Consider the following 15395-nt stretch of genomic DNA (forward strand, 5'->3'; position numbering starts at 1 on the left):
TTAGCTTTATCATAGCCTATTCTCTCAAAATTTTTAAGTATGTTTACTTTATTGTACTGTACATTTTTCTGTTTTTAATTACTTACATTGCATAAAACTTAGTATTAATTGCTTTCAAGTTTCTTTGTAGTATTTAGAACTTTACACTCTTAAAAGGTTCCTTCACATAAGGATTTCAATTACCTTTAACTCATGAAAAAGCTGCTAGTCTTACATGTAAAGAATCTCTGGAAGAAAACTAAACCTTCAGTCTTATGAATTAAAACAAATCACATTTCTAAAAATGTACCTGGGAAGTTTTTCATCCTTCATTATCCTCTTTGAATACCGTGCAAGAACAAAATGTATAGAAGTGTTCTTGTCAGTTTAGTATCAGGTTTTTTGGCAGTTGTGCTTTCAGAGACCTGGAGGATCTTCAAGGCTGGCATATTAGCAGAATTAGGGGGTTTGTCTTTTATTTTTTTATTTTCTTTAGAGTCAGAAGAAATATGTTATGATCATATTTAATCAATAACACCCTCATCCCACCCTTGTGATTAAATTTTCCATAGTTCTTTTTGAGCTAAGTTCTTTCTATCTATCTAGTGTTCATATGTATGTGTATACATGTAGGGGAATGAACCATGAACAGGAGATAAATATGTGTGCGTGTATTCTTTACCAAGGATGAATGCTTTTAAGTTCCAGCAGTATCAGGATTAAGAAGTACTTCGCTGCTACTTAATAGCCAGGAAACTGTTCAGCCTCAGGACCTGCTATGATGGCTGGCCATTTAAGCCAGAAAAACAGTTGGTTGGATGGGTTTTTCCTGTTTTTAAAAAACTTTTTGGTTTGTGCATTAAAGTACATGAAAGTTTAAGGATTTTGTAATGGAGATAGACATCACTGCTAATTTGAGACATAACTGATTTTTTTAATCCTAAGTGAGAGATGGATGGATGGATCAAAGTAGTTTGAAGGGTGATGAAATCAGTGACCAGAAGTTTTTTTAATGTAGTAATTGGAAGATGCAAAGAACAATAGTGTAGTTGGGGGTAAGTTAGGAATGCATTCTGTGATTTCATTCTTTACAGATGTAATCGGAGGAAAATTATGATTAGTCTGCAAAAGAGATCGTTGCAGTAATTCCAAAGCAGAAGAAGAGCTGCAGTGATATTTCTAGCTGTACAGACGGATAGATAAGACCACATCTTGAGAGTTCAGAAACTCTTGTAGAAATCATTTATTATTTATGTAAATTGCCTATAAAGTATACCTAAATGTAACCTAGTGTAGACTTTGAGCAATCAGTGAAGGAAATTTTGGTTTATTTGCAGTGTCCCATTAGGTAGAGATACAGTTACAAATTACACCAAAGTAGATAATCTGGGGTAACTACTTCAGGTGATCTGCAGTAGTTTGAAATAGAGGTGAGAAAACCAAGGCTTTATACAGCTTTTGTAGAAAGGTATTACGGAGAGGTAAATGTTTACTTATAAGATGAAGTGTTCTCTAATACAGTGTTTCTTGTGGTTTCACTTCTGAGTGTCTTTCATCTTTGAGACCATTGAACAATTCTATTATTTAGAATAATATTGAGACTTGAAAGGAAAATTCTGCATCTAAAAGACTGATGTATTGAAGGGATCTGTAAAACAAAATCAGTTGTTTTTCTGAAAGTCAAAAGAGTTCTGAGTGCTCCTTATAGACAAAATGGATTTAAAGTGAAGTTCTGGAAGCAGTATGAACTCAGAATATATTTACTATACAACTTCATTTTAATGTTATTTCTTTTGCTTTAAGGTTGTTACCTTGTTTACATATAATGGACTTCCCTATTTAACAAAAAAAAATTGAGGTGGATTGTGGGGAGGGAAATCAAACCTGTATTTTGAGGACTAGAATTTTTTGTGTTCTCTACTTGACAGTTGGGTCAGTGTTTAGTGGCTAAGTCAAATTTTACAAAAAACAGTAAAACACTTTCAGACAAGGCTTATCCACTAGATGAATGTGAATCGGATGCCATTTTAACTACAATGTAATTGTTTTCATTTAAAGTTAAGCTGTAATAGAACAAAGTAGGAGGAATGCATAGATGTATGAATTTATACTACGGAACATTAAAATCACAGCCATTAAGCTTAAGTGCACTAGTAATAAAAAAAGGAATTACAACTTTTAGCTCCTTGATTTTGTGCGTAGCTTCTGAGCAGTTATGTTACCTGTAAGAGCAAAATCTCACCCTATTCCTCAAATATTGACAATATGAAAGTGAATTGATCTGTTATATGTACAGCGTACACTTCAGTTTAGTTTGACGCATGCTACTTGCAGTTTTTACATAATTGTCAACTATGTGATGCACAAAGAGAAAGAGATCAAGCTGAATCCATTTATGAATACATTTATTTTTCATGCTAACAGTTAATAGCACTCCACAGTCTGAAAACCCAAGTTGAGAATTATTTTAAAATTTGTTGTTGTACCTAGTTTAAATTTGAACACATGCACTCACTGACAGTTTGGGTAAGTATAAGAGTTAACACATTTTCCCTTTTTAAATCTTTTTTTTTTTCTTTATATGCTTAGAAGTTAGTTTTACGTTTGTTTCAAGAACATGCTATTTTGCTTTTTTTTGTTTTTTATAACATTAACCTGTATCTTCTTGATTTCTTTAAACACATGAGAAACCTTGATTAAGATCAAATAAAGTTTGAAAAAGAATCTGACACTTATCAGACTTAGAAAAACAGAACTGTAACATTTTAGGATAAGGAGATAACAAAAAAAGTTAACAAATTATTTCCCAGAATTTCTACAGGCATCTTGTTAGTCAGATACTCATAATGACTGGCAATTATAGTTTGTTTTGTTTTAGTTTTGTTGTTTGGGGGTTTTTTTTGGTAAAATAAATTTAGATTCTCATAAATCAAGTGAGAACCTGATGGCAATATTTTAGTGCTAGGCTTTTGTATAAGAAGGAGAGAAGGGCTCTGCATCTGGTTCAGTCTAAGGGTCTTTGAATCCAATGTTCTCACCATTCAGGTGAATGTTTAGTGAGCAGCTGCCTACGTCTTTAGAAGTTATTTTTGGTTAGAGTACAAATGGCAGAGTAGATATTATATAGAGTGTACAGATTAATGTATTTATTTTAAGATAATTTTATTGGTTTAATAAGTTGCTTTTTGAAATGGGAATTGTATGCCTCCTGTAATGCAGGCTATCATTGCTGTATCATTTGAGTTCAGCTCTGTATACCTCACACATTTGTGAAAATGCTATGGTACTTTGTACTGTCTTATTTTTGTTCTCAACCTCTGTTTTCCATCACTGAAAACTTGCAGGAAGTTTACAAGATGCAAAACTAGTGACGATCAAATGCAGCAGTGATTTTTAACTGTTTGAAGCTAGAAACAGGCCAAAAAGTACAAGATTAAGGTTTAAAGAACCCGTGGAACTAGGCATGAGGAAAGATGTAAAAACATTGGTATCTTCTTCATATAAAATGTGTGGGTTTTTTTGTTTTTTAAACCTATATAAATATTTGATTCTTCTCTGCAATTCCAGAGCAGCTGAAATCCTCTACTCCTTGGCTTTGGTACAGTCCAGCAAATCTGAGAAAATGGGTCTATTTCCTTCAGTGGATAACTATAAATTGCTGACAGAAGCTAGGAGGAACCTTGGACTCTTTCAGCATCATGATGCTATTACAGGAACGTCTAAAGATTGGGTAGTTGTGGATTATGGCACTAGGTAATTTATTATGACTATATAAACTTAAATCTTATTTTCCCTTTACCTTTTTTAAAACACAGGTATTTATTTCAGACATGCAGATTTGCTAGTGCTAGCAACATACTCAGTACTCAAAGTGTAGTGGTGCTGTAGATAAGAAGTGGATTCGATTACCCATGCTCTTCATTTATGAAATATTTTTTAATCCTCTGAAGTAAGAATTTGATGTCCAAACAAACTTTCTGAGGTTTCAAAAGAAGCTAGGTAGACATCATGCTGAGAGTTCTTTATTAACAGGGCTATTATTTTCTGCAGTAGCTATTGTATAGGAGAACACTTTGTATCTGCCTGTGCTAAGCAATGATCAAGAGACATGCTAATTTAGGCATATATTCCTTGGAAAGTCCCACACCCTCTGTAACCTGCCTTTCTTCAATGTGGGAAATCTTTTTCATATTGCCAAACTTTACTTAATTTGTCTGTTGTTCTGTATTGATGTTTGCCGTGGTTTAACCCCAGACAGCAGCTAGTACCATGCAGCTGCTTTCACGGTTCTGCCCCTTCCTCCCCCAGAGGGAGAAAAGGAGTGGAAAGTAAAGGGAAAAAAACCTCGTGGGTTGAAATAAAGGCAGTTTAATAGAACAGTAACAGAAAAATGAAAATAACAATAATAATAATAGCAGTAAAAGAATATATAAGATAAAGTAATACAACGCAAGTCACTCTCACCACCTGGTGAACTGGTTTCCCAGCTCATCCCGAGCAGTGATCTGTGGATTCCTTCCTCCTGGCCAACCCTCATTTATATATTGAGCATGATGCCTATGTTGTGGAATATTCCATTGGCCATTCCATTGTTCTGTGTGCACGCCTTCTCAGCTTCTATGGGAAGCTGAAAAAAGTTGTTGATTTATATAAACATCACCTAGCAAGAACTTAACCAATATGCATTATTGACATTCCTTTCATACCAAATTGAAAATACAGCAGCCACTAGAAAGACAACTACCTCTATCCCAGCTGAAACCAGGACACTGTTATATCTGGTGGGTAGTTATTTTCTCAGTATTGACCAATTAGTCTACTAGCAACTTTGTGGAATTTTATATGTGTATGTCTGTGTATGCAGATACATGCTTTAATTATGCATTTGTTCAGAAAATTGTTACATACTGGGATGTTAAACACTAGTACATTTGATTAATTGCGGTAGATGGTTGATGGCAGAGCATGTCCATTAAATAAGTTATTTTTTTAAATGCCTCTCAAATACTCTTTTTTGGTTTAAACTACTGCATTCATGACAAGTATTTTTAAGTTCCATAAATTTGTTAATTTCTTATCTATTAAAGCACAGGTATAATCAAGGTGTGAACATGTGCAATGCATTTGGTTATGAGAGAGTAAAATAAAGGCTTTTTTCACTTTGCAAATAAAATTACACAGCACTCTGTATATAAGAATTTGGAAACCTTGTGTCAGTTGAAGCAATGGAAATAACGATAATTTAAATTTTTGTGCTTCTGATTGTTTTTCTAATACTGCTTAAAGGCAGACTGACTTGACTTTGTGACCAGCATTTCACGTTGTCCCCACTATAGATACTGGAAATCAAACATAGAAAGCATAAACTTTCCTAAGATTAGTATTTTGAAAAAGTACTTGTTATTTTGAGGGTATACATTTTGTAGCATGACAGTGGGGTGGAGATGTACCTCATTTTCAGTATGCAAGGTAGGAATATAATGAAATTCAGAATATGTCTGCATTTTGCAGTCTAGTCACTTATTTCAACTAGCTGTTGTTAATTTCATGCTATATTGATATTAAAAATTACATTTATTTTTTTATAACTCATAGTTTTGAGTTCTTTAATGTTTTTAAATTTCGATTATCACATCGAATAAAAACAACTGAAAACTAACTAAGACTTTAAATTTTTTAACAGGCTTTTCCATTCAATAATGAACTTGAAGAAAGTGATAATTGACTCCGCTCATATTCTTATCCTAAAGGATAAAGGTGCTTATAATTATGACACATCAACTCCATTCCTGAAAATGGTGAGCTATCTTTCTTGATTTTCTCCAAAAATAAAATGTGAACCATGCAGTTTCAATACAGTTTAAGTGGTCTGCTAAAAGTCAGAATGAAATTTGCTGCTAATACTTGCTCAAAACCTGCTGCTTATCATTGTTCCTATTAATTGAAGATACTGGAAAGTAAAAACTGAAAACTTCAGTAGTTAATGCTGAAAAACCACCACATACCTAAATTAAATAGGCTTATTTTGTTCCACTTCGTGAATCACATAGTAAAGCCAGGTGTTCTAATTTTCTTATGGGCATGAATTTGTTGTTGACTTCAGTGACATGTGTATGATAAATGAATACAGAATGGTATGCAGTCCTCTAATTTGACTTCACCTTATTACTTAACAAATGTAGGAAGTTGAAAATTTCCATCCTGAAATAAACCTAAGCTAAATTTGCAAGACCAGGTCTAGACATGACCTTGTGCTTTTTTCCTTAGCTGAAATTATTTGAAACAGGATCTACTGATGGTAAAGTCAGCAACAGATCCACACATATCATTTTGTGACCCATTTTTCAGTGAAGAGCACCTTGAAGAAACACGCTTGCTAATATTGTTCCGTTTAGTTTCTTCACTTTCTGAATGAAAACTTTCTGCTGTCATAGCTAGGTAGTCTTCGTAAGTCTACCTAAGTCCATAAACCTGGACTACAGGGGAAACAAGATGCTTTCATTTCTTTGTGGATAAACATAGCAGGATTAATACAATTTTTATTATATGATTACCTCACATTTCTAATGTAACTAACATGACATGTATCGTGCTGGCTTAGATGTGCCAGGTGTATCATGTTTTGAATCTTCAGTCACATATATTTAAAAAAATAATGAATTATTAAAACAGTTCTTTATGCATTTTATGACTTTGATACTAATATATATGTGCATGATGCATATATGTGCCTGTGGTTGTGTGACAAAAATATGTCCTTTTTCTCCCGGTTGGAAAGGGTAACAAAGAGAATGTGCACCTTCATAAACTAAGAATCTTTGGAAGTTGTTCATGGGAGGAAGTTTTCATTTCTGCTCTGAATTATATTGGAGGATGTTGTGATGTTATATTTTGATAAACTTTCATTGTTCCTGTTCTTTATGAGTCTGGGTTAATACTAATGGGTTGTAGAAGTACTAATTGCTGTTTAAACTGTATATTGCCTAGGAGCACACTAAGTCAAACCCACCATTATTACTACTGTGAAAGCAGAAATGAAAAAGAAAGCTCTTATTTCAATGAATTTATTATATCTATATAACACAGAAAGAAAAGATGATTAAAGAAGTAGATTATGATTTATCTGTATCTTATACAGTAACTACAGCATATCATAAACCTAATATTCCCACAGTACTTTGTTTACCACAACAAAATGTTTTTAATGTGGGGAATGCTAATGGGAGAACTTAAGGATATTTACGAAAAACCTTTTGCAAACCTTGAGCAAGTAGAAAGTTCAGAGGCACTTGTTCTGAAATACTATCATGGTATTTTTGTGGCCGATGGAAGCTGACATCAATCATTGCTCAGAGATGGGCATGCAGAGTGAATGCTGAGAGACTTGAGAAAGACAATAGCTGTTTTTGATCTAACAGGCTTCATTTGTCTTTGCGGGGGTGAAGAAGGAAAAAAACACATGGTCAAAGGAACAGAGCAAGAAACTAGCAGCATTCCAGTAGGTAGTAGGTGCAACCAGGGTAAAATTGCTTCTTGAAGCTAGAAAAAAGGAAGCTGGAAAAGAGAAGGATGGAAAGATTACAGAATGACACCGCTTGCACTGTGTTTCTGCTATTCTTAATTATTAGTTACACACAAAAGCATCATGGTTTTCTCAGACGATAACTGAATACTTTGTACATCATGTGTAAGTTTTACAGACTCTACACTAGTAAACAAACAAAACCCAGATCTCTTGGAACACAACACACTGAAAAATGGAAGAAACCTAGAGATCCCTGAATGATCCAACCAACAGGATGAGATCCAATGTATAAAAGTAAAGCTATCCAACCATTGCACCGTTCCTGTATATTAGTCTTATTTCTTTGAGTGTAGAAAGAAAAATTTCGTCTAAGTGACAATAGTTGGATTTGAAAACCATGATTTTGAGGATGTTTTGGAGTGCCCTGAGGAACTAGGAGCTTTGTACTTCAGTTGCAAGGTCTATTGTTGTCACCATTATATGAGCCAATAGGAATGTAACAGTACATCAACAGGTTGGCTGTTCTTTTAATTAAAGAGTAACACAATAGTGACAGCAATGGCTTGTCACTACCTTTTCTCACTGGAATTGAGCCCTCAGTTGTATTGTGTTTAGGAAAAGAGAGAAACTAGTGAAAAATAAGAATTAACCAATATTGTGAAACAATTCTTCAAGTGGTTTATATCACATAAAAATCATAAAAGCACATCCCAAAATATGTTTTTGAAAATTTTCTTTACATACAATATAAGGTAACAATGAGGTCTGTCAGAAAACTAAACTCTAAATTCTTGTGATAAATACACAGGAGCAGAAGGTTTCAGAGAGTAGATTATAGCAAGAGAAAGTTAATAAAAATATGACAAGTATATGCAAAACTTCAAGGAAGTTGGTGATTATGATGTCTTTTATGCAAAAAATGAAAACATGGGGGTAACAATTTGGTAATGGTCTGGTAAGAGACGTTTAGTGAAAGCAAAGGTTTCTCAATGAATTGGTCAAAGTGAGCCCTTTTCTTTTGTCAGTCTGAAGTACTTAGTTTATACAGTTTTGTGGTTCATCGTCCTGTGTAACATGCTAAAACAGGTTTCTGTTTATGGTACAGCCATCATGGTTTTTTACTTCATAAAGTTCACATAATAGACAAAGCTCATATATTATATGTTTAAGTGTATTCCAAACAAATTCAAAGATGTTCTCTTGTAGGATGATGTTCAATCTTCCCAAGATTCTTTGCCACGTAAGACAGTTATAAAGCTGACATCACAACCAAGGTAAATAATTTATATATTACTTAGTTTCTGAGATTCTTTTAGCAATGTGTGTGTTTTCACTGCCTACTAGGTTTTTATGCCAATTCATTCCTTTTTAACTTTCAGTCAAAATAAAGGTAAAATTAAAAAAAAAATAAATGAATTAAAAAGGTAGTCTGGCATATTATGTTAATACTGGTATGTCTAGTATAAAGAGGACACAGCACTTTAAAACCATAGAAGTTTCTCACATATCACTAATTCAGCTGCAGCAAGTAAAGAGTCTGTTTACTAAGTGCTTTTAGAGCATTGTAATCCTTAGCAGTAGAAAATTCTAATTAAATGTAATTACAGCTTGCTCAACTAACACTGTGTGCAAAACCTTAGTTTTTATGAGGCCTAAAAATCACAATACATAAGTGCTGGATTGTCTTTAAAATTCAAGTAGAAGATAAACTAGGACTCTGTTTTGTCTTAACTCCAACTTTCCATTGTATTAAGAGGGCTTACTTCTTTATGTGTAGTTCCAGAGTATTCAGTTGAAACTGTCATTGGAGTATTAGTTGAAACTGTGTCATTCTGGTCTCCCTGTGAACATTCTGTATCCAACCTGAAAAAACTTAAACATCTGTTCGATGCTGACTAATCCACACCAAGTGAATAAACTGTATGGATATGAGAGCTGTTATGAGTGTAAATCAAGTAGTACCAAGGTTTTTGCTTACAGAAGAGAAGATTTAAGATCCATTTAAAAAGTAGTGAATGCTATTTTTGCTGTTGTTAGTATTTAATTTCTCTAGTTCTAGCAAGTGGCAAGCTAATAAAACTTACATGCCTAATTCATGAAGGTGTCAGGCTATTCAGCAGACTAACTGCTGTTAAAAAATTCTAATCAGATTCTTTGAAAAAATGAGTGAAGTTTGGTCCTTGTGAGCTTTTTGGGGAAGCTGTCTTTTGTGCTCTGAAGTTAAATGTATATAATGTGTGTGTATATGTAGTTTTAATATAAGTTTGTTTCCGGAGCAGTCCTGTAGACACACATTTTTGCTAAGATAGGAGTTTTATTCTTGTATTGGAGTACTAGATAGATGCTAATAGGTTATCTTAAACTTGTCCAAAATGGTCAAAAACTCAGGTGCCTAGCTATTTATTTAACTAAAATCTTTCAACTTTCTCAAAATGTCCCCTCAGATATCCTCACTAGGAGAGGACTGTATATATTGTACATAAACACTTGGCTGGAGGCAAGTTATAATATAGACATTCTTTCCGTTTGAGGATAGCTTTAATGCTTTTGCTTTCCTTGCCTAGGTTACTGTTGAAATTTTCCCCATGCCCCTTCCATCCCCTGATATGCCTTTTGTTTACATCTGCCGTTCCACTTATCTCTCTGCATAGTATGCTAAGTAAGTTTTTCCCTTTTTGGTGTTTATGCATTTCAGGCATTTGCTTTTTTTTTCCCCCTCTTAGTAGTTCATTAAATAGATATATATGTCAAGATTTTTTATTATAAAATTAATATTATCCTAGCAGCCTTTTGCTGCTGTTCTCCAAACTTTTCTTAACTTACTAAGAAGATGACATTGGTAGATAATTGCTAATTTTAACTTGTCTGGTATTGTGAAGGTACCATACAGTCATATAAGATGCAGTTCGTGTTCCAAAGACTGTGTAATAAGAATTATGGGAGATAGACTAAACAGGAGAAAAATGTGAGGGAGAAGGGGAGGAGAAGGATTACAAGAGAATATTGATATTGCTGCCTGAAAACGTATTTTTGTAATGACTTCCTGTTTGGAAACGCTTTCAAAGCAATGCTGAAGTGCACACTACATCATGTTTACTTTGTTGTTAAAATTTTCATTTGAGTATCTGTATGTTCAATTATTTTCTCTTATAAAAATGAGCATAGTCTTTCTAGGCTTTTAGCTTTATCTCTGGGTGTAGTCTGAATCTCCACTAACATTATTATTATTGTGAAAAGTAATATGTAAGCTGAGACAGTAACTTTTGCTTAAATCTAGTATGTGAATATTATGACTGTGCATCTGAGTTTTCTAGGTAACCAGTAAAGATATGAAAAGTTCATTTCAGTAGAATCTTAAACTTAACTTGATAAATTTATCATTAAGGATTACTGTGCTTAAACTCCAGAGTTTGAAGCTTCTAAGACAGAAGCTGATTTTTTCATTTCAAATTTTGAGGCATCAGCAGATTGAAAATACTGATTATCTTCAAAACTTTATTGCTTGGTTATCCTCTAGTCATAATAGTCTTTATTATTTATGTCTGGAGCATGAAATCTCTGGATTTCTTTCTGTTGATGTGTTCTAATATACCATTATGTGGGATAGAAATTAAGTCAATGTAACTGGCAAAGTGTTATTTTCCTTTAATTGACTGTTTAGGTTTTTGTAGTTTTGCATTTCCATGTCAAGATTTTTAAAAATAACTGTATTGTAAATTGATTATTCTTAAAAAAGTTTGGTTCATATCAGCTATAAATTTAGAGAAGCACTGCTGATGGGAAGCTCATAAGATAATGGATATTTTTATCTGATTAATTATTCAGTCATTTTCCTATTTTTTTTCTTATTTTACTGAGTTGATACTGAATTTCAAATCTAACCTGCTTTTCAACAGGAAACAATTTCATAGTATGCTTTTGCCTCTCTCAAACAGCCTTCCTTTTCGATTTTTTTTTTTTTTTTTTTTTTAGTTGTGTTCTCTTCACTGCTTGTGAAAGTTGTAGTCAGTAGTGCAAACTGATTGGACAGACTATACAGGAGAGCTAGTACAATTTGATTACATGGAAAAAAAAAAAAGAGGAAAAGAACCTATCTTTTCGGTAGTCATTGTTGTAGTACAAAGCAGCTCCAGATGGTTGTGTAGTGGCGAAGTATCTTTCAAACCGCTTCTAAGTAGGTACCACTTCTAATATATTTGACGTGGTTCCCCCACCCCCTCACCACACCCTGCATTGGTTCTTTGTAGTGCTGTGTTGCCATCTTTTTATGAATCCGTAGTTTCATAAGAAAAGTAATGTGTTAATTTCAATGAAACAGGTATGTAGAGTATTTTAAATCTTATTGTGACTCTGCCTCCTTAGACGAACTAAGTGGTCTTTGATTAGGCTTTTAAGTACTGAAGTTATGGTGTATTTAATTATTATAACCCCCTTTTAACTGATAAATGGAGTTGCATGTTTTTTTAAAAAATGGTTACTTCCAGCTGAAAAACAAAGCTTTTCACAAGTTAATATCCAACTAGATATGGAACTACTTTTACCTTGTTCTGAAATTAACAGTTATTACAGTGAGTCTTGGAAACAAAGCCCGTGAGTGTGCTGATAAAGTGGATGCTGCATCATACTTCTGCGAGAGCCCTGTCCTTTGATATAATCATTGTTTCTTGGGAATAGTCTGTCAGAGGTCATACTTCCCAATGGCAAAAGACTCACACTCACTGGACTTGGAGGGGGATGTGGGTTTGAACCTCACGCCATCCAGTTTAAGCTGTCAGCTGTTGATGAAGGGTGTGTTGATAAAGTGATTGGTAAGATTTCATAGCTATTTCCATCTACAGTGTTTCCCGAGACAGCATTGAAGGGGAATGTGATACATGACCAAATAACTGAATTGGCAGTCTGTACCAGCTTGGATTTTGTAGTAGTATTGTTTCGCACAACATGATGAACCTAGGAGTGAATGAGACACACTCTCCTCTCCTCCCTTTCCCCCCCCTTTTTTTTATCCATTTCTGAACCTTCATGTACCTGGCTGTGGAGTTTCAGTCCTGAACTCCATTGCACTCTGCAAGCATGGTATAAGGCATCCCATCTGAACTGAAGATACTATGATATTGAAAGATTTTAAAAAATTATTTATTTGGGATTATTTCTAGTGCTAAACCAACAATACTTGTAATTTGCCCACGAGTTACTTTTGTTAGCTCATCGTGGAGGAATGGCATTATATCCTTCTTATCAAGCTACTTCAATAGCTTAGCAGACATTTTCCACTGGTTTAAATATTCAGGTTGCCTAGGGGATTAATTCTGGGTAGGATACACTGTAATCAATGGTTCTTCAAAGATCTGTCAAAGGACCAAGCAGTTTAGTGACATCCACCTTATAAAAGAAAGTTTCATTTTTCCAAATTTGAGGATTCACAGTATTCTGGGCTATTATCCGTACTTCAGTATCTGTGAGCAAGTTTTGGCATAAGATTGTAATTAACAAACTTTTGACATAAGATGTGCTCATCCTGTTAGGTCCAAGATTTGTGGTCTTTTTTGAGAAAGAAAATGATGATTTACCATTAAGATTTTGCAAGTTGTTTACCTTTTCAAAAATTTGCTTGGCACGTGAACCTACTGCTTTCTCAACACAGCACTATAATGTAGAAAATTGAAGTTAAGTTATTAAGTTTAATGCGTGATAAAGAATAATGTACAAAGGTCAAAAATTCTTGGCAGAGCAGTGTCTGTGTTAGTGTATTTTGTTGGAGATGACAGCAAGGATAACTTGCCTGAGAAGGAAACTCTGTTGGTGTGATATGCCAAAAGGGAAAGCTGTCCTGATGATGTGAAGAAATTGATTAAAGCTTCACACCAAAGAAACTGTATCTTTCTGAGTTTAGAAGGTGACTGGATTGGGGTAATGTTTTAATATTCTCATTTGGCAACTTTACCTTGGTGGTGGGGTTTTTTAATTTTTTTTTTCACCTGTGTTTTCCATGTTGGGACAATCAGTCTAAGCAGTTGTCCAGCCTAACAGTTGTACAAGCAGAGGTTGCTCTGACAGCATTTGACATTTTAATAATATACATTTTAATTACCTTTTATGCTTGCACAAGTTCTGAGGCATATGTATGTCTAGTTAAATACTGAAACAGTTAAAAAAACCCACAGTTGAAACAAGGGTATATTCAGTTGTCAATGAGGGGGAAAAATGTTTAAAGAAAACAAGAAAGAATACAGTAACATTTAAAATAAAGCCAAAAATATTTGTGGGGGTCCATATATTGTTAATAAGCACACTTGTTTCCCAGGGAGGAAAAAACCCACAAAAACCAAAACCAAGCCGACAGTTTTAGCTTTTTATTGGATGAAATAGTGATAGCAATATGCACAGCCTTGTTATGTTTTTGTTAAAGTGAAACCTCTGTATTATAACTCTAAGGGAGGTGGACAGGTTGAATGGTCGTGCAATCAAGCCTTAAGACTCTTTTCTTCTCTTAAGAAACAACACTTAATTAAGCACTTATATTCTCAGCACAGTAGTGCAAGAAGTTAAAAAAATGAGAAAACTCTTTGAAATTATATGTGAAGAGTCGCACTTTCAGTTTCCAATACCCTGGCAGCTTAAGCTGAAAATCAGCCTAATGATTTTTTAAAAATTACTTTAAAGTGTTAATCTCAGTGTTCAGCTGCCTGATCAATTTACTAGATTTCCCGTGACCTATAACTGCCATGAACATGTTCTGTTTGTAGTAAACTCAAGGTCATTTTGACTAAATTGAATGGGTATTTAAAAAGCAGTCTCTCACTTTGATTTTCATGATGGAGGAGCAGTTGCAAAGGCAATCAAATGCTTGGCTGACACAGGGTAACTCAGGCATCTGAATCCTGAAACATCAGTTACTGTGAACCTGAAATAAATATTTCAGTAAAAGTCATTCTGGCAATAGTGGTGACAAAATGAACAAAACAAAAACCAGGATACATTCATTCTGTTGTATGGGTGTACGTTAGCTGTGCAGCTATCTTTATGACCAAACCCAGCAAATTATGCATTGACAATGTCTAATAGGAGAGGAAGCGAGGGGTGTGGAAGAGTTCACAGCACCTTGGTCTATTAATTCCCACTCTTTTCTGTAAGGTCACAGCAGTTTTTCAGAGATTTCCATTTTTATTGTGTGTTTTCTACTACTTGTGTTAATTACACCACATGCAGGCTTATCTCAGAACTGCACTGGCAGTTGACTTCATTAAAAGTTTATGTGTGAACTCTGAAAACAAAACAACAAATAAGTTAAGGGATGAATGTCTGTTTTGATGTAAGGTGTAGCTCTTTAAAACCGAACAGTGGTTCATTTTTTTAGTTATTATAAATTTTCATTATTAAGAAGACAAAAGCAGCTTTGATTTGCAATTAATTGCACTCCAAAGCTTTCTGTGTAATTAATCTTTATTTTTCAAACTTCAGTTTTGACTGTCATGCTTCTGAATTCAAGTTGTTCTAAAATTTCTTAAATTTTGAACTTTTAATAATTACTTTTTCAGTGCATAAAAATTCTTATAAATCAAGCATTTTCAGTTTTTGGTCTGTCTTATTGTTGGTAAACCAATGATGGTCTGTTCTAAGTATTTTTGTTTACTGATTGTCTCTGAAATTACAGTTGCAAAATTAAACCAGTAAATAAGTTGATACAATTTGTAGCATTTGTAGAATCTTTGCAGTTTCTCAAAACTACACAAATTTAGGATTTTCGGTTCAATGCACAGTTTTTGTTGGGGTTTGCAGTACCAATGCAATCAGAGTGCTTCATTTGCTATATAAACTTAAACACTAAATGAAAAATCCCACAATTAGGTGTTACAAGTAAATTCTGGGTTTCTCTGAAAATGCTGTTTGT

The 15395-nt window shown here is 34.0% G+C and overlaps 1 protein-coding gene across 1 annotated transcript in view; it reads left to right on the top strand.

The window, feature by feature from the left end:
- Nucleotides 1-15395, top strand: part of MAN2A1 (mannosidase alpha class 2A member 1) — a 117876-nt gene that overhangs the window by 47856 nt on the left and 54625 nt on the right. The window contains exons 10-12 of the mRNA XM_074569797.1: nt 3547-3732; nt 5663-5777; nt 8711-8778. Of these exons, the coding sequence (XP_074425898.1) occupies nt 3547-3732; nt 5663-5777; nt 8711-8778 (369 nt within the window). The remainder of the gene's footprint in view (nt 1-3546; nt 3733-5662; nt 5778-8710; nt 8779-15395) is intronic.

The sequence above is a fragment of the Larus michahellis genome, chromosome Z, assembly GCF_964199755.1.
Source record: "Larus michahellis chromosome Z, bLarMic1.1, whole genome shotgun sequence".
NCBI classification, from domain to species: Eukaryota; Metazoa; Chordata; class Aves; order Charadriiformes; family Laridae; genus Larus; species Larus michahellis.